The sequence below is a fragment of the Nothoprocta perdicaria genome, unplaced genomic scaffold (assembly GCF_003342845.1).
Source record: "Nothoprocta perdicaria isolate Ctin4 unplaced genomic scaffold, notPer1 scaffold_177, whole genome shotgun sequence".
NCBI classification, from domain to species: domain Eukaryota; kingdom Metazoa; phylum Chordata; class Aves; order Tinamiformes; family Tinamidae; genus Nothoprocta; species Nothoprocta perdicaria.
The window spans coordinates 1,059,195-1,082,468 of NW_020454949.1; the positions used below are offsets into that span (position 1 = coordinate 1,059,195).

General features: G+C 47.7%; 2 protein-coding genes across 3 annotated transcripts; both read left to right on the top strand.

Annotated features, from left to right (window-relative positions):
* The first annotated feature begins 19 nt into the window (after nucleotides 1-19).
* Nucleotides 20-4,527, top strand: LOC112944874 (small ubiquitin-related modifier 3). The gene is made up of 4 exons (XM_026036400.1): nucleotides 20-67; nucleotides 480-608; nucleotides 3,026-3,097; nucleotides 3,601-4,527. The coding sequence occupies exons 1-4, from the start codon at nucleotides 47-49 to the stop codon at nucleotides 3,661-3,663; spliced, it is 285 nt and encodes a 94-aa protein (XP_025892185.1). The 5' UTR covers nucleotides 20-46; the 3' UTR covers nucleotides 3,664-4,527.
* Nucleotides 4,528-5,366: 839 nt separating this feature from the next.
* Nucleotides 5,367-22,312, top strand: UBE2G2 (ubiquitin conjugating enzyme E2 G2). Of its 2 annotated transcripts, none has more exons than XM_026036408.1 (6): nucleotides 5,367-5,438; nucleotides 11,627-11,662; nucleotides 11,751-11,796; nucleotides 17,282-17,400; nucleotides 20,011-20,151; nucleotides 20,784-22,312. In XM_026036408.1, exons 1-6 carry the CDS (start codon nucleotides 5,396-5,398, stop codon nucleotides 20,894-20,896), a joined length of 498 nt encoding a protein of 165 aa, XP_025892193.1. In that variant the 5' UTR covers nucleotides 5,367-5,395; the 3' UTR covers nucleotides 20,897-22,312. The 2 variants fall into 2 exon arrangements, with proteins under 2 accessions (XP_025892193.1, XP_025892194.1); XM_026036409.1 differs by lacking the exon at nucleotides 5,367-5,438 and adding an exon at nucleotides 10,059-10,101.
* The last annotated feature ends 962 nt before the right edge of the window (nucleotides 22,313-23,274 follow it).

Sequence of the window (23,274 nt, forward strand, 5' to 3'; positions counted from 1 at the left end):
CCTTCCCCTCCCCTCCCCCCTTCCCCCCCGTCCCGTCCCCGCCGCCATGTCGGAGGAGAAGCCCAAGGTGAGGCGCGGCGGAGATGGAGGGCGGGCCGCGGGGCTGTCCCGCGGGAGAGCCGCAGGGGCAGGGGGTTCCCGCGGGAAAAGTGTCCGGCAACGGGATCGTCCCCGTCCTCCCGCCGCTGGGGGTGGGGAACGGCGCAAAACGTTGCGACAGCGTCCCGTGCTGAACTCCCTTTGAAGTTTCTAGTTGTTGTTTTTTGCCTTATTGCCCCAGCTGGTAAGTGCAGAACTGCGAGGTCCCCTTTTCCGTGTCCCTTGGAGAACATCCTTGCTCTGCAAGCAGGAGGGAAAGTTCCTGGCGGTGGGAGAACCTGCTGATCTCTCAGGTGCTCTGCGGGCGGCTTTTACTGGAAGCAACCCTTAACCTGCCCCTGTGCTGCCCTTTCCTTGGGGGGCTCCGTGTCCCTGCGCAGGAAGGAGTCAAGACAGAGAACGACCACATCAACCTGAAAGTGGCCGGCCAGGACGGCTCCGTGGTGCAGTTCAAGATCAAGAGGCACACGCCGCTGAGCAAGCTCATGAAGGCGTACTGCGAGAGACAGGTACTGCAGAGACAGGTACTGCACAGGCAGGTACTGCTGCGAGAGACAGGTACTGTAGAGACAGGTACTGCTGCGAGAGACAGGTACTGCGAGAGACAGGTACTGCAGAGACAGGTACTGCAGAGACAGGTACTGCCAGAGACAGGTACTGCCAGAGACAGGTACTGCCAGAAACAGGTACTGCACAGGCAGGTACTGCTGCGAGAGACAGGTACTGCTGCGAGAGACAGGTGCTGCAGAGACAGGTACTGCTGCGAGAGACAGGTACTGCTGCGAGAGACAGGTACTGCNAGAGACAGGTACTGCTGCGAGAGACAGGTACTGCTGCGAGAGACAGGTACTGCGAGAGACAGGTACTGCTGCGAGAGACAGGTACTGCCAGAGACAGGTACTGCGAGAGACAGGTACTGCAGAGACAGGTACTGCTGCGAGAGACAGGTACTGCGAGAGACAGGTACTGCACAGGCAGGTACTGCTGCGAGAGACAGGTACTGCACAGGCAGGTACTGCTGCCAGAGACAGGTACTGCGAGAGCCAGGTACTGCCAGAGACAGGTACTGCTGCAAGGGGCAGGTACTGCCGCCAGAGACAGGTACTGCAGAGGCAGGTACTGCCGCGAGAGACAGGTAGTGCCAGAGACAGGTACTGCTGCGAGGGACAGGTACTGCTGCGAGAGACAGGTACTGCACAGGCAGGTACTGCGAGAGCCAGGTACTGCCAGAGGCAGGTACTGCAGCGAGGGGCAGGTACTGCAGAGGCAGGTACTGCACAGACAGGTACTGCTGCGAGGGGCAGGTACTGCCAGAGACACGTACTGCACAGGCAGGTGCTGCAGAGACAGGTACTGCACAGGCAGGTGCTGCAGAGACAGGTGCTGCAGCGGCCACCCTGCACCTCTTGCCTCCCTCCCGACACAGCCCGGCTGTCCGGAGGTCTCATCCTCCGGCCTCCGGGTTCATTGGCTGGGTGACAGTAGGAAGCCTTAGCTCCGGAGCCTTCCGTTTCACTTCTGAAGTCCTCATTGACTTTATACAGCCTGTGCTCTCAGTTTGGAAAGTGGTGGAAGAAGAAACAGTAACACTCTGTGGCTTTGTTTACAAATCTTTTTTTTTTTTTTTCCTCTTTTTTTTCTATTTCTCACTGCTTGCTCCACAGCTACAATTGCTGCATCCTACAGGTGGCAGGAGGCTCTTTTATGTGCGTGCCTATCTGTATATATGAGACTCTGTTCTTTCTGTTTTCTTTCCTCAGCTACGTGCTCAGTCATATAGTGATTTACCCCCATAGCCCTATTCTTGAGTCCGTAGGCTCTGAAATTCTGAAGTTCTGCTCTGTATTGGGCAGCACAGAAAAAAAAGAAGGGCAGGAAGGAGAACAGCTTCCAGAAGTGGAATGAAACTGGATCTCCAGCATCTCTCTGGATCCGATCCGTGCGGGAGCCTTTCACTGCTCTCCTCAGTGCTGTGTCCTGCCCCGTGTCGTGCCTGATGTTCCCCACATGAGGAATGCGGTTCTATAAGAATTAAATACAGTATCATCTTAAAAGATGTAGGGGGAGCTTTTGCTTCCGTGTGACGGTGTGACGTGTGACTGGAAACAAGCCCGAGTAGCACAGGGAGTTCAAAGGATTTCCAAAGGCAAAGCAAAGACTTGGATCACTTAGGCAGGGAATAAAAACTGCATCACGCGATTAAGTCCTCTCATAATGTGCCTCTCTTGTGCATGCAACACAGGTTTAAGGGCAGCATTAACTCACTAACCTAACTGTAACACTTAAAAGCCCTTACGTTTTCTGTAATGACTTTTCCAAGCAATAATCTGCATAAAGGCCTGCAAGTTCTTTTTTACCTCAGGCAGTTGTTGCTTCTTGTTTGCTTTATCACAGGGTAACTAGGAGAGCATGCTTGGCACACGCCAAAGTCTTGCCACTTAAATACTGGTCATTATTCTTGATAGTTGCACAAAAAGGTGGCTGTTGCATTTTTTTTGGAAAGTGTTTTCTGTTAAGCGAACTTAGCATACTGATACTTCTTACCCTGAATGAGAAATACTTGTCCTGCTTTTCTATCCTACCCTCTGAGACCCTACGGAATTGTGTTCTCATTGATTTCATTTATATCCTGGTATATTCCTACTGGTATTTTTTTCTTCGACTTTTCCCTTTCTTCCTTTCTGTCATCCTAGAACTTAAATGTTGCCGCTGACTTTTGACATTTGTTCCTTGCGAGCAGGTACCAGAATTTAGATCAGAACCAGGTGCCAAACTAAACGCCTGTAGTTTCAGGTAGTGTCCTTGCTGTGGCAGTAGCTGCCCTGGGTTTTCAATCTAAATAGCTCTCCTTCTTTGATTTATATAGCAAGGTTTTTGCCTATTTGCATCAAATTAATATATCAAATGAATTACTTCAAACTTGCAGGGCTTGTCAATGAGGCAGATTAGATTCAGATTCGATGGACAACCAATAAATGAAGCAGACACGCCCGCACAGGTATGACGAAAAAACCCCTTCAGTTTTATTGCTATTAAAGTATCTTGATGTCATAGATCAAAGTATTTTCAGAGTCATTTTGCTTATAAAACTATTGTTTTAAGTTTAGAGTGTTCCAAATAATTTGTCTAGGCTGGGTTATATTTTTTTTCCCCGCTGTTGGTAGTGGTTTGGTGCTGAGAAAGCTGGCACTTGAGTGCCCATGTGGATAGGGCCCCTGGATAGTGCTGGAGCTCTGTCTTCTTGCTCGAGTTTCAGCCTGATTTGAGCTCTTACTGCCCCCAAAGGCTGCTGTCAGCACCAGTAATGCTGAGACCTTGGGGAATTTGTTGCATTGACAAGGCTTGTAGCAAGAACAGTAGAAACGCGTTTGGCTGAGGTGCTTGGCTTTGGAAGATACTTCATATTTGGTACTGTGTAGGAGTTGAGAACTAAATGCTCTTGGAAATAGAAATATGCTGCTGCACGTATATCAAAATTTGTATTTTGTCTTAATGCAACAGCTGGAGATGGAAGATGAAGACACCATCGATGTGTTTCAACAGCAGACGGGTGGAGCATGCTAAGAAACACTGTCCTTTCCAGAAGAGGAGTTCAAGGATCCTCATCGCGCCTCACTCCTTCATCTGTCCTTGGATTTGCTATTAAATAGTAAACAAATGAACATGCCAATCACACAGGATCCTCCGAAAACTTCAGAGGGCATTTACCAAAATTGCTTTCTTGTCTTTGACGTACTGCGTGTGCAAGTCAAAACGTTATCTGCAGGGAATATGTCTGAAATTGGGCCAATTTGATTTAAGTTCAGATTAATGTGTGTTGTCTATCTGCTGTTAGCTTTTTTTTTTTCTTTCTTTCTTTCTTTCTTTTTTTTACACCTGTGGCCTAAATATTCATCCATGTTTTAGGATGTAGAACGTCCTGGCTTTTGTTGTTCTTGCCCCACAAATCATGTAAATAATTCCATATATTTTCATGGCAACGGTGAGCTTAAAGGTTTCCTCTTATAAATCTGGCAAAGAGGAGGAAAAGAGCAGCTGACTTTTTTTTTTTTTTTTTTAAGGATGTGTTGCAAACACGATTAGTTCAGAACTCATAAGCCTATGACACAAGGCCTGTATATGCAGATATGATTCTTAGTATAGAGGCAGAATTTGAAATATTGCAAATTTCCACGTGCTTTGTTGTAGTATGAACAATTTGAATGAAATGTTCTTTTTTAAAATTTTTTTTTATGCCTAAATGAGAATTGTCCTGAATTATTGGAAATGGAGCTATGAAAGCAGCTGGTAAATCTAATGCTCACAGTAGAGCAGCAATGTTTTGTGTTAAGTCTAAAGGAAAGAAGTCTATCACTGCAACCTTACATGTTTATTGAGGTGAATTTATAACTTGGCTCTCTTTAGTACACCTCCAAAGGCTGTATCTTTCTTTCTCAATTAGTACTAGAAATATGTGGCCTCAGGTTTCTTTTTAATGCTTCTCCTTAGTAGCTAAACTTGTGCTAGAAATGAGGAAAAAAATACAGTTTTAGTGTCACCAAGCTGTCTGTGCAGAAAAGCTGTCAAGACCGTGGTAAGCAAGAAAATAGGGGTGTGTGTGTGTCTGTGTGTATATACATATATATATATATATAAAAAGAAATCTATGACAAATTTCTGCTCTACTCGCTCCCAGAACGTGTGGAATTTTAAGTGCGTTTGTGTGGTAAGTTTGAGCTCCTTGTGAAGTACGAAATTGCTCTCAAGTGATTTTTTTTTTTTTAAACACCCTGTTACCCTTCAGGCGTTGTCCGTTGCCGCCTGCCGAGCTCCTGAGCTGCCTTTTCCATTTTCCTGACCACCCTGCCCGCGCTGGATCATCTCCCGCTCGCTCAAAGCCTGCCGGAGAAACCCCTCTCCCGTTCCCCTGTTATTGTATGTGGCCTATAGGGTGTGTGTGGGGGGGTATCCTGTAGATCTCGCTGTTGATGCGCCGATTTGTACGTTATTTGATGCCCTTTCCTGTTGTATACAGTAAATATAGTTTGGTACTCGGCCTCTCGGCTCGTGCTCGCCGCGGCTGGAGCCGGGGGGAGCGGGGTTGACCTGTTGCCCCGTCGCTCTGCGCCTGCGTGCACGCCCGCTCCCCTCACCTCCCCTCCGCGCTCAGCGCCTGCGTGCCCGCCCGTCCCCCCCCCCGCTCTGCGCATGCGCGCCCGCCCGCGCTGGAGGACCCGCCCGCGCTGGAGGACCTGGCGCGCACCATAGAGGCGGAGGCGCCGGGCGGAAGTGGCCGCTGGCGGTGGCGGCCGGCGCCATGGCGGGCACGGCGCTGAAGCGGCTCATGGCCGAGTACAAGCGTGAGTGGCCCGGAGCCCGGGGCGGCCCCGGGCGGCCGTGGGGCAGCAGCGACCGCGGCTGGGGGCGGCCGTGGGGCAGCGGCAGCCTCGGCGGGTGGTGTGGGGCAGGGGAGGCCTCTGGGGGCTATGGGGTTTCTATGGCGCAGCCCTGAGAGGGAGCTGCTGTGGGGTGTCGGTGGGGCCGGGGCAGCTCCGACGGGGTGGTTCTGTGAGTCACTGGGTTCCTAGGCGGCAGAGGCAGCTCTAGGGGGGCTGTTATGGGGCATGGGCGGCTATGGGGCAGGGGGGTGGCTGTGGGGCAGGGGGCTGCCTAGGTGGTAGCAGCCTGAGAGAGTGGCTGTGGGGCATGGGAAGCTTGTGGAGGAGGGGGTTTCTGTGGGGTGGAGGCAGCCCTAGGGGGTCTGCTGTGGGGTGAATGGGTGGCTCTGCAGTTCACCCAGGTAGCAGCAGCCTTGGGGGCTGTCCATGGGGCAGGGACATATCCAGAGGAGTTTGTGGTGGGGCAGGGGGGTTCTGTGGGGCAGGGGCAGCCCTAGGGGGGCTGATGTGGGGCAGGGCACTGTCACGGGGGATGAGGACAACCCTGGTTTTAGCTGGGTGTTGCGGGGTGCCTGTAGGGCGCAGGGGTGCTGGAGAGGGACCCTGTGTGGGGGGTGGTGGGAGGGCTGGGGACAGGGCAGCACAGGGGCCTTGTGCTGGGGCCACCTCATCGTCATCCCCCTGTGCCCTGACCCCGGGCAGCCTTGGGGTCCTGTCCTGCAAAACGTGAGTGTGAGACAGGGAAGCGAAGAAGGAATAAAACTGCTTTCCTCTTGGAGGTCCTTTTTTGGTGTTTTTGAGCACTGAGTGAGTTGTTCTCGCTCTCCTCCATCTCTGGAGGCACCGTCGGACGTGGCAGTGTCCAACTCCAAGGCAGTTTCTGCTCTGTTGACCTGGAATTTTCTCCATCCCGGGAGCTTAGTCATGACATAGGGTGGAACGTCTGCTCAGGTCGCCAAATTCTTTTATTTTCTCCAAGTTTTATTTTCCTGGTGGAGCAAAATGCATCTGGGGTTGCCTCTGCTTTCTTACAGCTTTCTTACCTGGGAGAGGGTTAAGGTGCTTGGACGAGAACTTGATGGAATCCCTGAAGTGAGGAAAATGTTTGCGGTAGAGTTTGGTGGTGATCAACATAGATTTATTTGTTAAAATAAGGAGGTGTGACTTGTGGAGAGATCCCCAGCTGGAGAAATCTGCTGTGCCCGGTGAGAGGTATTTCTCCTGGCTGATCCCACCAGAGGGAGCAATAAGGCTGCTTCATTTTTCCAGCATCCGTGGGGAACGCGCAGCGGATTCCTGCAAGGCCAGCCCGGATCACCTCCTTAGCCGGTGCCAGGGTTTCTCCTGCGAGGAATACAGTGCTTTTTCATTGAGCTAGTTGTTCTCAGCTCTTGAAATGTGGCTTTTATAGAAGGTAAGGAGGCAGAATAGGAACTGAAACAGGTTGTGTCTTTGCTAGGTGGGAGCAGTTGCTCCTGCAAATGCTGTTGCTCCTGTTGGTGCCGTTGCGTGGGTTAAGCTCGTGCTGACGCTGTGTCCTAGAAACCTGCATTTTTCTATCGCCGTCCAGAAGCCCACAGCTGAAAGCAGGCAGCAAAAAAAGCCCTGGCTCTGCTTTTGTCTCCTCGATAAACCCGGCTCGGTCCGCACAGGCGGGTTTTGATCCTCTGTTGTTGAGCAGCTCTGCGATCTCGCTGAAATATCCCACAGGAATGAATGGTTCAGGGATGTAGCATCAAAAGAAAAATGGATTTAATGTTCAAGGGAGGTGTTATGTGAATCATCCCTGAATAGCTGCTGGTGCAACTCGCCCCGGGAGCTGAGGTGATATCGTGTTTCTGATCTTGTTCTCTAATTTCCCAACTTTAGTGCATTGCTACAAAAAAAGTGGATACAACCCATGGTGTCTAGCTGTACGATGCTTATGGAGACCTGAGTTTGGGAAACAGAGAGCGCCTAAATACTCGGTTTTAGTTTAGTTTGGGCCTTTGTCTTCTGCGTGTGTGTCTGAGTTTCAGCCTGCTGGAGCTTAAATGCCCTTTGGAGCATTGCTGTGAAATTAGTGTTTCCCCTTCCTTGGGGATAAGGAAAGGAAGATCTTTAAGGGGCTGTGGGTAGCCACAGAAGATAGACTCATTTTTTATCCCTGTTCAGACACATTTTTTGGAGTGTCTTGATTTATTTACTCTTATTTATATAGGTCCCCTACCTATTTGTTACAGCGTTCAGTGAAAATAAGAAACCCTGACTTAACTCCTATTAGGGCATAGGCTTTAGGTACTTATTCTAAATTTAAAAATATGGTGTTAAAATCTGAAATGAGTCTCTCGATAGGTGCTTATGAAAGTTTAGCAATGGAAACCCTCTTTTTACCCCTGCCACTGGCTTGCTGCAAAATCTGAAATCTGAGGGTGTTTCCTGCTGCCTGTTTTGGCCCTTGCCTGTGGATGGGATGGAGGGATGCCTAGGGCCTCGTTGCCTTAGGTGTCCCTGTCTGTTGTGATCAGGAGACGCTCAGTCGGGGAAGAGGGAATAAAATAGGAATTTGGTGCAGAGTTGGAAGAAAAAGATGACGTTTTCCAGCATCTCAGTCCAGATCCATCAGGTGCTGATGCACGGATGCTGTCCCTAATGTTTCATAGAATCACAGAATCCCTAAGGTTGGAAGGGATCTTTGGAGATCCTCTAGTCCAGCCCCCTGTGCACACAGGGTCACCCAGAGCACGTGGCACAGGCTGCATCCAAGTGGCGTTGGAAGATCTCCAGAGAAGGAGACTCCACAGCCTCTCTGGGCAGCCTGTGCCAGGGCTCTGTCACCCTCACTGGACCGGTTGTCCAGTGTGTCCAGGTCCCTCTGGATGGCAGCGCAGCCCTCAGGGCTATCAGCTACTCCTCCCAGTTTGGTGTCAGCAGCAAACTCGCCGAGGGAGCACTCCAGCCCTTCATCCAGGTCGTTAATGAATAAGTTGAACAGGACCGGACCGAGGACCGACCCCTGGGGGACACCACCATGCTGGCTACTCCTGAGCACCTTCTTGTCCTCCATGCACTTGGAGACAGCAGCCAGCATGACCTGTTCCATCACTTTTCCGGGGATGGAGGTGAGGCTCACTGGCCTGTAGTTGCCCAGGTCCCCCTTCTTGCCCTATTTGAAGACTGGTGTGACATTTGCCTTCTTCCAGTCAAAGAATCACAGAATGGTTAAGGTTGGAAGGGACCTCTAGAGATTATCCAGTCCAAACCTCCTGCTTCAGCAGGCACACTCAGGACATGGAGCGCAGGGCGGCATCCAGGCAGGTTTGGAAGATCTCCAGAGAAGGAGCCTCCACAACCTCCCTGGGCAGCCTCTTCCAGGGCTCTGGCACCCTCACTGTTGAGAATTTTTTCCTTAAGTTCCTGTGGAACTTTTGGTGCTTCAGTTTGTGGCCACTTCCTCTACTTCTGTTGGTGTCCACCGCTGAAAGGAGGCCGGCCCCGTCCTCCTCACTCCCTCCCTTGAGGTATTTGTAGACACTGATCTGATCTCCCCTCAGCCTTCCTCAGGCACCTCTCCCTTTCTCCAGGACGTTTCAAAGATGATGGCGAGCGGCTTAGCTAGGACATCCAGCAGCTCACGCAGCACTCTGGGGCGCATCCCATCAGGGCCCATGGTCTCGTGGGTACCAAGTTGCCCCAAGTGCTACCTGACCTAGTCTTCCTCTACCCAGAGCAGGTCTTCTTCTCTCCAGGCTTCTTCACTTGTCCCTAGGTCTGGGATTCCTTGGTAAACACTGAAGCAAGGAAGGCATTCAACAACTCTGCTTGCTCTGTGTTTTTCTTAGCCAGGGCACCCACCCCGTCCAGCAGCAGACCCACATTCTCCCTAATCTTCCTTTTGCCAGTGATGTATTTAAAGAAACTCTTCATGTTGTCTTTAACATCCCTTGCCAGATTTTGTTGCAAATGTGTCTTAGCTTTGCTTGTCGCATCCCTGCATTCCCTGACAGTATTCCTGTATTCCTCCCAAGGGGCCTGTCCTTTTTCCCTCATTGTGTATGCTGCCTTCTTCTGTTTGAATTTTGCCAGGAGCTCCCTGCTCATCCACACAGGCCTCCTGCCCCTTCTGCCTGACTTCTTACTCACAGGGATGCTCTGATCCTGAGCGTGGAGGACGTGCTGCTTCAGTACTGACCAGCTCTCTTGGGGCTCCCTTCCTTCTAGAGCCCTAGCCCGTGGGATTCTTCCAAGTAGGAAATTTCCCGAGTCTTATGTGTTTTGTAGCTTTGGAGATGGCCCAAATTGAGACAGTTTTGGAAAGCTGCTGAGCTCTTTTAAGGACGTGATCTGTCATTCCAAATCCCTGTGGGCTTCTCCAGGGTGCACCTAAAGCACCAGCAGTCCCCAAACCCCCAGTTCTTTGTGACTCTGCTGCTCCTTTGTGTCCCGCAGAGACTTTCCTTTTTGTGATATCTTTTCCCTTTACCTCTTTCAAATACTTTATTTTTTTACTTACAACATCCCTTCCCTGGCTTCCGTTTTGAACCTTTACCCATATTGTCTCCTAGTCCATCAGCCTCGCGGAGGTGCCCGAGAGGACGTTGCTGCTGACAAACTTGTTCCAGGAGAAACCTGAGCTCACCTGCTGGTAGGATAATCCAAGGGCCCTATTGGGAGCCTGTTAATCTCCTGCATCCTGTTGTTCCTAACACCGGTGACTAGTCCTGTGTAAAATTCAAGCGTTGCAAGGCTCGGGTGCAAGCAGGTCCACCACCCTAGCAGCTCAAGCACCCAGTTGTAGTGCTCTGCAGGAGTTTCAGGTGAGGATGACAGATTTGTGGTGCCAGCTTGTGGCAGGAGGGCTTTTCCAGTGCTCCCTGTCTGGGAAGGCTCAGCTCCACATGTCCCAGAGATCATCGTGAGGTTCAACTCACCTGAGGTTTTTCTCCTGGGCCTAAAGTTGGAGAGATTGTTTTATAGAAACGGCCACAAGATGGAGCAAAATAGTTCCCAAGTTTCCCATCTCCCTATTAATTTTAAAAACCATGTACGGCAAAAGCTGTTCAAGAGACCCCACTCTCCAGCTGGAAAAACCTGCTCTTTGATGCCGTGATTCTCGTTTTTGGGATGCAGGCTGCACCCACGATGCCGAAGCTGAATCTGCCCCTGCATTTCTGAACTTAACCGAGTGAACGCCGGAGTTAATTGCGTTCTTGGCGACGAGTTTTGCCCTCTCTCCTGTCAACCTATCTCTGTGGTTTCTGAAACCAAAACCCACGGAGCTGTTTTGAGATGAGGATCTGGGCTCTGTTTTGTGTCGCGCTCCCTGTGGTTCTCATCGCTCAGCAAATAAGAGCTGGGGCAGGAGCCTTACTCCGTGGTTCCCGTTGTGTTCGCGCTTGTTTACGCGCGAGGTGACGCGTGCTGTGTTTTCAGGGGTTGCTTTTTGGGCGTCCACAAGTGCATGGTTGGGTAACGTTCTTCCGGATCAGCATTTCTGAGCCCTTAAGTTGGCCTAATTGCAGTCACCTCCTCTGATCTTGGCACCCTTGGACCTCTGCCTGCTCCCGTGTTGCCTGCGGGCTGCCAAACTGGTGTTCAGCTGCTAAATCCTTGGTGTGTCTGTGCCCAGGTGAACTTTGCCTTGCAAACCCTACCACCCCGAGTGGCTCCGGACAAGGGCAGTAGGGAGAGTTGGTCTTTATTTCTCTGTAGAGTGGAAAGAAATAATTGATATTTCATCCACGCACAGGATACTGCCTTTCAGGAGTCTTGCAGGGATCTCTGCTGCTCCTCCACCTTTTTGTGTTGAGTTTGGTGTTTTGCATTAAGATGTTGCCAAGGATGAATCAATGCAAAGTGCTGATGGGGACGGAAAACTCTTTCTCTCCAGGTTGTGGAGAAAATCCCCAAGCCCCAAATAATTTTGTTCAGTAACGTAAGTCTTCTATGAAGAAGTAAAATTATCAGCAGGGAGAAGCTGGGCCTTCTGGTTGTGGAGTCTTGCCCAGTAAAGCTAACAAAGTGCTCTGCCCCAGGTCTTCTCCAGCCTTCCTCCATGGGTGTCTGCTCCTGGCACCTCAGAGCTGAGCTAGGGCTGTCCAACCACCACAAAAATGTTCAGATTTGGAGGTGCCTTCACACTAACCTTGCCCGTGTTTTTCTCTTCACAGAACTGACCCTGAATCCACCAGAGGGGATAGTTGCAGGTGAGGAACCGAACAGTTTGTGCACTGTGGACTTGTAGCCTTTGCCTTCTGGTGGTCTTAGACATTGTTTTATTTTGCTTCTTTATAGGTCCCATGAACGAAGAGAACTTCTTTGAGTGGGAAGCTCTGATAATGTGAGTTAATGCTCTGATTATGTGAGTTTTTATCTGAAATCATCACTTGTTGTATGTCGTTAGTTTTCAGGAGGATAAGAACAAAAACATCCTAATTCTGCATAACACTTAGACCTGTCTTTGCATGAGAACTTCTTGTCCACCCCAGACAAGGAATTCTATTTGGGATTTAAACTGTGACAGGCTCATTGCTGGGCCAAAGTGGAGTTCCCTAGTGCTGGCTTTGTATAGCAGTTATAATAAGAAACATTCCCCGTGGGTAGTGCTGGGATTTAACAGGAACTACCATGTGGCCAACAGTGAATTATGTTCCGTGTACTGTAGGAAACGGTAAGTTGTAGGTAGATTACACAAACTTGTTGGGAACATTGCTCATCTGCAAACACAGCATGCGTTTGCTCATGTTCTCAATAGAACAAAGTATATGACTTACCAGTGATAGGAGAAATAAAAATCCATGACTAAAATCAATTTACTTATTCAGATTTCTTCTGAATTAATGAAAGGGGACAGTTCATTCAAACTTAAATCTTTAAAACCTTTTAAAATTCTTCAGACTTCACAAATGAGTTGATGCTGAGAAGGGGTTGTCTGGTGCAGTGACCCCATGTAGAAAGATCTGACTCACAAGCTGTTGTATTTTGGGAGGGTGACGAAGCCCTGTCCTCCTCCTCCTGAGCTGGTGAGGACAGTTTGCAGCAAGGTTTACACAGAATCATGGAACAGTTGAGGTTGGAAGGCACCTTAGAGATCCCCTAGTCCAACCCTCCTGCTCCAGCAGGGACACCTAGAGTATGTGGCCCAGGTCACATAACTTGAAAAGAGGCAATCTTCTGGAAAACCTTCTTGTCCAACATCTTGCATGTCTCTCCTCGTTAGCTTGCTCATCATGTGCTTTGCCTTGGGAATTTTAAATGCTTTGGAGTTGTTGAATTTCTTACAAATTCAAGTGGTAAATTGAGGGGAAAAAGAGAGACTTCTGTCACTCAGCCTTGACTGTTTATCCAAATGCCACAGTTTTGTGAGACCAGGAAGCTTCAAGGAGCTTCAAACTGCCAAGTTCACATTGAAGCTGATAATCTGTTAAGAGTTAATTGAGGATTTCATTTGCAACTTCTATTTAAGTCAGTTTTAAGTGTTCTAAGCAAAGAGAGGTGGTTTACTTTCCTTAAGGAAGGGCCAGGTGGTCCCTCTACTAGCCCCTGAGGTCACTGGCAAGAGTATTTTTGACTAATTCCAGGTAGTTCTGTCTCCTGGAAACAAAGACTTAACATAGAAATAAGCAAGTTAATTGTCCAGCCCTGCAAAATCTTAATGTTTTCTGTTCTTTAGGTGGGGGTAGTTAGCAGCCTTTTAAGCATGACCTTCGTAATGAATGACATCTCCATTGGGAAAGCTGAACGTTGTTACTTTAAACCCATGGAGATCCCTAAACTCAGTGCATTTCTTGGAGCAAAGTTGCTGTCTGTCAATACTTTCTCGTAGCAGAGATTTTGTGGTTGATTAGAGCTTTCATGGGGCATACTCCAAGCAGAACTGCTTTAATATTTAATTCATTGCCTAGAAAACATTTTCTCCGCTCCCCAGGTTTCCCATAACAAAAAGTTAAACAGAGGAGCAGCTCACAAACTTGAAAGCCCTCTAAAGTGCTGAGTTTGAGCTCTTTGTCGGTGCAAACTCAGGGGCGGAGGTGCTTTAATTTTCATTTCTGCGTTGTGTGTGTGTATATGTGTGTCATAATAAAATGATATTTTAACATCTGCTAAAATTTGAAGCTGTGGTACAATAGCAACATGTTTACCCTAAACATGTTTGGTTACTTTCATCCCTTGATGGATCTCTGTTAATAAAAAATGTTTGGGTACGTATAGACAGCAAGCTAAATAACTGGTTTGTATTTGGCTGTGATGATGTTCTGTAATGTTTTGTAATTCTGGGAATGAAACAGAAGTGCAGATGCGGAAATTAAAGCAAGATCGGCCTCAGATTTGACACAGATGAAGCATAAAAGATAAGTAAGGAGCATATTAAAGAAACAGAATAGGCATTTTTTTTCTCCTTCTCTACCCCACATTTGTATAAAGCACAATAGTCTCAAATAAGAAGGAATAGGCCCTAAGAGAGAGAAGTCTGAGATATCATCCGTTTATCAATCCGGAGGTGGGCTGGGAAATGTTACGGAGATTGATGTAAGAGCTTGACTTGGAGATAAAATAATCGCTTTTAAAATAATAATAATAATAATAATTTGCATTTCCCATGTTGTCGCCTGCAGCAGTGCTGCTGGAAATAGCACAAATGTTAAGGTTGTACCAACATGCACGCATGAAAGAAGAGCTCTTACATTCTCAAAGCAAGTGTATTTGGCCAAATCCAGAAGTAAAAGCGTGATGTAAATGCTAATCTTGTCAAAACATGTCAGAAGGGTTCCTCAAAATACTGCTTCATTCTTCAGGACCGTGTGGGCAGGCAGCATCACGCTGTGCAAGTTTGTGAATGCAGCAGGCAAAGTCCGAGGGGTTTTGTCCTCTTTGACCAGGCTGAGGAACTTCGGGAGCGCTGGCTCGTGCGAGTGCGTGCTGCTATTGAAGTTAGCTCCCAGAGACATAAGAACATATGATTGTTAAGAACTTCATTAGTTTGAAGGGTGCTTGAAAAACAGTTTAAATTGAAGCCATCTTATCAAAAAAAGAGGAACTGTTGAGAAGGGTAATTAGATCTATATATAGGCTTGCGACTTTTGTTTTATCTAGCATGGAATTCCCCTTTTTGCATCTGGTGACTGTGGGCTTGGGGCTTTTTAAGCTTCTTTTACACCTAAGAAGCCACTTACAAACACGCTAGAAGGTGTGATTATAGACTTAACTGTGCTTACGGATTCGTCTCTCCCTCCCATTTCGGCAGACCCGTGCCATCCTCTTCTTTCCTTGCCTTCATAATTAACATCCAGCTCATGGAGCCGAGAATTTCCTATCTCCACATATCCACGTGTCAACAGAGTTCTTCCTAGCATGATTTTCTCTGCATTTGGGTTCAACATCCTTACATGTGATATGGGAATAAAGTAACCTCCTGTTAGCTTCTTATATCCACACAGATGTCCTCGTCTTAGTCTCCTGGGGCAATGTAGAATCTGAATGAAACAAAAACACAAGCAGGAAAGAAAGGTTGAAATAACTGCTTGTCACAGGAACTGGGCCAGAAGGAGAGCTGGGTGCTTTGGTACCAGCTACTTAATGTCCTCCCTCCCCTTAACTGAACATCACTCTTTCAGCTCCTGCTTTGAATCCTTTCGGTGATGTTGCTGCTGGTAGGTGGACATCTCTGGAGGTTGGAGGACTGTTCTTGAACTGCAGAAGCCTACAAGTTTCTTAGTGATCCTTTGGGCTGAAAGGGGCTAAATGAAGTAAATGCTGATTGTGCAGGACTGTTTGGGTGCTCTCATAGGCTGTGTGCGAATCCTCAGCATCTCTCACACGTGGTTAATAAGGATCGTTCTCTTCTGGGAGTTTGGAAACTTTACTTGAGGTAATTCTTGCTTAATCTTCTGCACAGCCTGTTTTTTTTCTTGGAGGAATCCTAATCCGATCCTCCCGGTCCCGGACTCCGACTAGCAGCTCAGGTGAGATCATAGCATCAAGGCTTTGAAAATCTGAGGTCCTTTGAAATCTCTGTGGGACAGGTGTTGTGATTCCAAAAGGTGCTGCGCTCTTTACCTCTTTGGCCCTGGTGATAGCGTGTTTGAACTGCAAGGGATGCTGTCATGTTGGAGTTTTGGGCCCTTCTGAGGGTTTTGCAGTTGCAAACGCTGTTCTGGATTAACTCTTAATTTCTTTGAACTCGATCCCTGCAGTAACGAATGGCTAGAACAAAAGCTGTTTCCGCACTTAATATAAGGCCTAAAAATGGAGCATATTTGGTTAACGTATCTGACAGAAGAGCCCTCGAGGCTGTGGGTTTGCTCTCGAAAGAGAACATTAGACACCCACCAGCTTTTCAATGTGTGTATGTACATACTCTCAGAAGTTCAACAATGAGCCTTTAAAATGCAGCTGGCATCAAAATGCATCTGCAAAGAAACGCGTCGCCTTTACTCTCACATGCAGAATTGAGTCCTGAATAAATAGAGGAAAAACTTAGAAAGGGGACAAAAATGCTTGGGTGTTTTTTTTTTTTTTTTTTTTTAGCTTTGATTTTTGCAGCGCAAAGAAGTATTAGTCTGATTGTGCAAACAAATGCCAATATTCAGGTTTACAGTGCTTGCTACTTTTGATTATGGTTTCCTTAGCTTTACCAGTAAAGTCTTTTGAGTTGCAGAATTTAACAGAGATGAAGTTCTTGGGGCTTTAGATTTAGTCGCTCTTGTTTTTAGGTTATTGTTGCAGCCTTAACTCGTAAAGCACCATTGACCATTTGCCTTAGAAATGTTATGTTCTTACTAGCGTGGAGAGTGTGTTCGGAGGCTGAGAGGTGGAAGTACGTATATATATTTCTAAACAGTATTTTCCAGACAATATAGAGCTCTTCCTTGTGTGGAGAGCTTTCTGCTCAATGCACGAGGTTGCCTTGGCTGAGGTGTTTGGGCGATGAAGCTTGTTTACTGCCCTTTCCAATCAAGGGAGGTGGTGTTTGTTTTACAACTTCCAAATGGTCCATCAGATTTGAATCAATCATGTCCAACTAACTCTCTTGCTCATCTTCCAAGTATGTTTTGAGTAGAGAGGGTAAAATCAGTGTCTTTATATTCTCCCTCGATTGCGCTTTGAACTAGAGGGTGGAAACAAAAGGCGATGTTTGTACGAGAACCCCGGCAGAGCCATTTGTTCGCGGTGTGCATGCGAGGGAGTGAAAGCTAAATACCTGAAGCCTGTCAAGAAACACGTTTGCCCTACACCTTGCAATCACAGCCCCTGCGTTGTGTTTTTAAAACACAAAACAAACACAAAACATTGCTGTATTTTAATTTTTTTTCGCATCAGATAGCGATAAGTGTTTGTGTTATGCTCCATCCTGGCAACTTCAATCTTCTTAGCTCAATTAGATGACTCCTTGCCTAATCCTTGTTTTATATTATTACTATTTTTCTGAGCTGCAGTGTTTGACATCTCTGTCTATGCAGCATAAGAATATCTTCAAAGACACAGGGCTTCCACACCTGCCTGTGCTTTCCCTTGACGTGTAGGCTCTCAAATCCTGGAACATGCCTCGGAGCCAGATACTCCAATTATATCCCAACACACCCTGCTAATTAAGCAGTGTTGTGACCTTCCTAGTAATTTAGTGTGCAAGCTTTGATTTCCCCCTTCCCTCCCCTATCCCCTACTTGGAGTTGAGTTTAGGAGGTGTAGGGTAAGAGCGCATTAACTCTTTATCTTCTTGAGAAGACCATGATACAGCCCAAACCTAAGGTGTCTCATTAGACAAGAATTTGGGTGAAAGAAATATTGAAAACCCCGGTGAATGGCTTTTTTTTATCTCTTTCCAGGGGTCCTGAAGACACCTGTTTTGAGTATGGTGTTTTCCCTGCTGTTCTGAGCTTTCCACTCGACTATCCTCTAAGTCCTCCGAAGATGAGGTTCACGTGTGAGATGTTCCATCCAAACAGTAAGTTTGATATTTGAGAGGGGTTGGGATGGTTTTGCACAGTAAAGAAACAACGTTTTTTTGCAGCAGGACAGCTGTTGTTGCTCACTAAGAGAGTGCTTCATCTGCCTTCCTTTCCTTTTCTTGAGAATGCTGTAGGAGTGTTTGGCCGCCCAAGAGTTTCACCCTGTCATAGAGTCATGCTCCCTTGATCGTATTAATCTTCATTTATCTTTTGATCATAGTCTAATAAAGATGCCAGCAATGTGATTGTTTTCGAAGATCATTCCAGGAATACTTGAAGCTATTGCAAAAATAGTCCAAAGGTAAATGTTTCATACATGACACGACACATACATTGCAAAATGATGCAGTCTGGGTCGGCTCTTCTCCATGTTCCTCTGTGCCTGGTGTTTAAGTAGCTCAGTGCTATTTTAACACGTGAAAATCTGCTCATATTGACGTTTGGATGCGGCGTTACAGCATGGCTCTTTCTCATTAGATCAGGGGTTTAGTAACATCCTCTGATGGGATCTCTCTGAAATACAGTCTAAACAGCTGATAGATTTGTAGGCCTTTAAGATTTTATTGGCCTTTTCTTTGCAACTCTGGTGATGACAGTATCTCAGCTGTGTTATCTTAAAGCTTTTGAGTGGAAGGAATTAAAATTGCTGCAGATAGCTAACAAGCTTGAGCTTTGAACAGATGAAAACACCTACATCCCGCTTTGCAACCCCGAGCTCTCATTTCTGACGTTGGCCGTGGCAGCGTTCTTTATGAAATTGCTGCTTATCACGTCTGTTAGACCAACATTGATTGTGTAAAGTTTGTTTGCTATCACCCAGATTTGATGAGCTGGATCCATACTTCGGGCTATTAGGTCCCTGCAGCCTGCAAGCAATGAAAGGAAAACCCTGCCCTCTTGCCTAGTGTTTTCTTCCAAGCTGACATTCCTGACGCTTGCATAACATGAATCCTAATCTCAGCTGGGAATCTGTTTATTTCATCCCATTCTAAGGAATGTTGCAATTTCTTGAAGTTCTCTGGCTTTCCCTTCTGGGGACACCCCTAACACAGGTTTTTGCCCATCTTAACCCATTTATGGGCCCCTCTTCCCAGCCCCCTCTGGGGGGCACGTCTGCACCGTGCAAAACTGGTTTGGCATCACCTGTGTCCCTCAGGTGTCTACAGAAGCAGTATGGCCACATGAGCACATTGCTCCACCTGGACTCCTTCACCCAACCTCCTTGGCAGCACCCACCTCCGTGAGCAAATCCGCATCCATACAGCACTTGGATTTGCTTGTTCTGGGCCTGCCTTGAGGATCTCTGCTCGGAGCTGCCTTGCATGAGCAGCCCATGGCATAGGGCACTGTGCCCAGTCCCTGTGCTCTAGGTTGTGCTGGGGTGAATCTGAGATCACCAAAAGTAGCTGCTCAAGCCTTTCTTCTCGCTTGGGATTGGGGTGGTCTGGTTGTCCCCAGAAAGGCCATAGAAACGGACATTCTGTGCTCTTTGTGTCCTTAAATATTTACTCTGTGAGAAATTTCAAGGAAATTGTTAAAAATTAAAACATCCGCTATGCTTTCTTGGCTTTGCAGTGCTTGTGCATAGGGGGAATGGAGATGCCATGAAATCCTCTTCTCTTGTAATAAAGTGGTTTCAAAGGATGCTTCGGCTAAGCTACCTTCAAAGTAGCAATTAATGAAAAGCCTTTTGTGGGCATTTAGCCACTGAAGGGGAGGCTTCTTCCTGCAATCTGCCTTTTCGGTCTTGTCTATGCCCCTGGGAGCCAACTGTGTTAAATAAGATACTGCATTAAATTCACATGGTATAATAATATATAGGTGAGTTGTCTTCTCCCAGCGTGTTCCTGACGCGCAGGGGGAAATGCTGATGCAGCGTGTGCTGTTTTGGCCTCTTCCAGCTACGGCCAGGCCGGCTCCAGAGCCCAGCCTGGGGCTGCAGGAGCAGGTGTGAATATAATAAAAATCTCTCAGAAAATGTAGGTGTTACTGACTTGTGTAGACATTAGCTGGGTGAGCGGAAGGAGCTGGAGAAGAACCTCTTCCAGCAGTCATCTGCTCCTTGCTTTTCACTGGTTTTAAAAAATTCCTGGCAATGAGACAGGTTTGGTCATCAGGGAAAGCGCTAGGTGAAGTTGTAACTCCTGGGGACACTTGAGTTTGGCCGCCTTGCTAACGCAGTGTTTGGACCTTCGTTGTCACTTGGAGCTGCTGCTTCAACCTCTCACATCTCATCCTCAAGTCAAAGGAGGGACTCGGGGAAAGCCTCCAATGTGCGTTCAGAGCTGTTTGACTGTCACCTTTGGTTTAAGCAGGACTGCTCAGCTACTTGGGGTTACGTCTGTGCCTAACTACTTGGCCTGTTCCACCAAATGACCTCTCTTAGTTTTTCCTGAGGGACCTATCACAGGTATCGTGGCAGTTGAGTGCTCCTGGCAAGCTTCTGCTGGGGAAGGATGATCCTGGTTTGTTAGAACTGCTTAAAGGATGGTTTTGCCAGCATTTTTTTTTTTTAATCTTTCCAATCAAAATATTTGTGTCTGCTACAGATCTGGAGGGACCAAGTGTTTCCTTTGAGTAACAGTCAATCCCTTCTGCTTGTGCAGTTTACCCAGACGGGAGAGTTTGCATCTCTATTCTCCATGCTCCTGGCGACGATCCCATGGGATATGAGAGCAGTGCTGAGCGGTGGAGTCCTGTGCAGAGCGTTGAAAAGATCCTGCTGTCAGTTGTGAGCATGCTGGCAGGTAAGGACTACATCCGTACAGCTGCTCTGATGTCCGTTCAGCTATTTCAGCTCTTTTAGGGCTTTTGATTACCTCCCTGAGTAGAGTTTAGCTTTAGCAACACGAAGGTTCTCAGCTGGAGTCCCCTGTGATCCACAAATCAGCTCCTTCTATTTCTACATGTCAGTATGCCAGGCTGGGAAACGTACCCCATTCTGCCGTCTCTGATTTGGAGGAAGCCTTCTTGAGAAGAGAGGCGTCCTGGATGACTTCTTGGTCACATTTTATGTCACCTGTAACCAGTCTCCATGTGATAAAGGTTTGGACGTTAGAAGCAGCGAAGCCGAACAAAGACAAAGCAGCAGATTCCATCTGAATTGTCAACGTGGGCGTACTCGCCTGAGCACCCTACCCATCGGTCCCCATGGATGCCCTTTAATGGCAGATTATCTGTGTTGTGCCAAAAAAGACAGGAGCCTAAGAGATCTTCCATGACCTAAGGTGTTTCCTTTAAGGTCGTTGCCGTAATCCCAAGCAGAGGGAACGTGCCAAAGCCACAGGAAAGCACCTGTGTGGAGGCTTTGCTGAAAAGGCAAGAGGGTCTTGCCAAATTTGCCAGCCTGACCACCTCTCTTCCCATCTTCTCGTTTCAGAGCCAAACGATGAAAGTGGAGCCAACGTAGATGCCTCCAAGATGTGGCGAGAAGACAGAGAACAATTTAACAAAATTGCCAAGCAGATTGTGCAGAAATCGCTTGGACTTTAAGCTCCCCAAGAGACTGCAGCGTTTGGCGTTTCTCTGCACTTGAGAAGGAGCAGGGCTCAGTGCTGATACCAAAAAGGCAAACTTTGCAAAACTTTTGGCCTAGTTCTTCTCGTTCATCCCATATTTACCATCTTTTCATTTTTTTTCTGCTTCCACTGCTCCCGAGAAGCCTCTAGTTCACTCACTAAATTGCATGGCAAAGGGATTTATTATAGGAAAAATAATGGGATCAGTCCTGTTTCAAAGGCTGTTTGTTGCTACCTCACTTCGTGGTATGGGAAGCCTGGAGACTTGGCAGTCTAGAGCTCACTTCGGTCCAGCTGCTGTTTGCAAACAGAGCTGTTTTTAGATCATCTGCTGGAAGAATTAGCTTTACCTTCATATGGGCTGCATTGCATCTGGAGCATCAGAAGGCAGAAAATAATTCTATACATTTTACGTTTAGGGAAGTTTGAGGGAATTGTTGAGGGAATTTTATATTGAGACAGCATTTGCAGTCGGAACTCATCTGAAGAGCTGGGTTAGCACGAGAGACTGTAAAACGAGGCTATAACGAGAAGGGTTTAGCGTAGAACATGAATTTGCACCATGTATTTTTAAAAGGAAAAGTTCTTAAGAGAAGATCTAGGTATTTGTTGCCAGTGGTGGTCTAGAGTAGGCTGAGATTCCCCTATTGCACTGTGAATCCGTACTGAGCCTTTGAGTCAGTGTTTGCTTAGAAGTCCCCCCAAAGTGCTGTGTTATTCCCTAACGACACTCAGTATAACCTCTGGTCGTGATTAGATGTGCAGCACGCGAAGGTTTTGCTCCTGTGCACCGAGGGCCAGCTTGTCTGCATCCGAAAATGCAGCACGCCGGGGAATGCAAGATACCTCCACAGGGTGCTGAGTACATCTCGGCACCGTTGGCCTTTGCTGCTAGAGCCCAGGTCATCTTTTCTTTTTCAGCAAAGACTGACTTGATGGATTTTGAGTGAATTATAAGATGCTTTCTAATGGCTGCCCTTGCACGCTTGAATTGGGCTCGGAGAAAACCTTAATTCCCTTTTTTAGAAGGGGAAAGGATGCACGTTTAAAACTGCCGGGTGCTGCAGCTGGCTTGTGGTGTGGACAGGGTGCGGGAGGGTGAGGAATGCAGCGATCCGTTCGGAAAACCGCTTCGGGACCGCGTGCGACCTGTGTGCTCCGCAAGCACATCTTCTCTGAGGGCCCGGATCTCCTCCAGCGCATTGCACGCAGCCCCGTGCACGCCGGTGGCGCGCGGAGCGGGATCTGGTCGGCTCCTCGTGCACGCGCGGAGCTCGCCGGTAGCTCGTGGGCTGCTGCCCGTGCTGCGTGTTCCTGTGCTGCAGCTCGCCGTGCGCCCTCCCAGCGCACCTCCAAAGGGCCCGCAGCACTCCGGCTTGCCGGCTTCACCTCCGTGTGCAAGTGAGCCCAGCTCTGGCGCAAGGGTCTGCGGCGAGGGGGACCCAGCCTAATTTGGGAGCGGAGACATAATGAATTTAGTATTGTACCTAATTAGTATTTCAGGGCTTACAGGAACATGTTACAGCGTTCATGTGCAAAGCGAGAGCATTTCGGGATTGGAAGAGACGGCGCGGAACGATGCAGCCTCTTTTGGAAACAATGCTGGGAGAGGTCTGCACGCCACATGGCTTGCGCTTCGTGAAGCAAACGTGGTAAAACTGGGCTCTTTTTTTTAAGTGCGGGGTATTTTATTCATGTGTGCAAACTCATTATCCTTATTTTAATGGTGGGGTTTAGTCTGTATACTGAAAATAAAGAGATTATATTTTCTCCTTTCTTATAAGTATGTATTTCACTCCTTTGTTTTTTTTTTAAAGAGAGTCTGGTGCCAACTTTGGCCAAAGGAGTCAAGGGGTTTATTTTAACACAGCTAAAACACTGGGAATGGTTTATAGAAGCTTTCCCGACAGATGTCCCATTTCAAGTGGTGGCGCGACCACTTAGTATTTCATAGGGAAAGTGTGAAAATCCTGTAGCCAGATGGGACCAAGTTTGCTGCTCAGTGAAGGTCTTGAGTTACTGTTTGTATCTGGCCTCAAGAAGGTCATGGCTGAATCGTATATTTTAATAGATGACTCTAAATACGTCAATATTTGCTCTTGGGTTTGAGAAGGAACAGTACATGTCCATCTCCTCCTGAGAACTGCCATAGTCCCTTAAAATTGCTTAAAAAGAAGACCCATGCTTGGGCACGGCACACGTTATCCCAAGGGAGTGCTGTATAACCTGGATCCACATAGACTTCCCTGCAGTGTGAGGAGTGTTATGGGCTTTTCCTGCAAGGATTTCAGTGTTCGGGCTTGCTCTTTAGAACTGGAGAACATCTCTTGGTGTTCGAGCTTGCAAAGCTGC

Bases quoted from the DNA above. Each gene is read 5' to 3' on its own strand.
- LOC112944874 (XM_026036400.1), top strand. From the start codon at position 47: ATGTCGGAGGAGAAGCCCAAG. The intron at 609-3,025 runs GTACTGCAGAGA...TCAAACTTGCAG, and splicing joins AGGCGTACTGCGAGAGACAG to GGCTTGTCAATGAGGCAGAT. The intron at 3,098-3,600 runs GTATGACGAAAA...TTAATGCAACAG, and splicing joins AAGCAGACACGCCCGCACAG to CTGGAGATGGAAGATGAAGA.
- UBE2G2 (XM_026036408.1), top strand. From the start codon at position 5,396: ATGGCGGGCACGGCGCTGAAGCGGCTCATGGCCGAGTACAAGC. The intron at 11,797-17,281 runs GTGAGTTAATGC...ATCTCTTTCCAG, and splicing joins GAGTGGGAAGCTCTGATAAT to GGGTCCTGAAGACACCTGTT. The intron at 20,152-20,783 runs GTAAGGACTACA...TTCTCGTTTCAG, and splicing joins AGTTGTGAGCATGCTGGCAG to AGCCAAACGATGAAAGTGGA.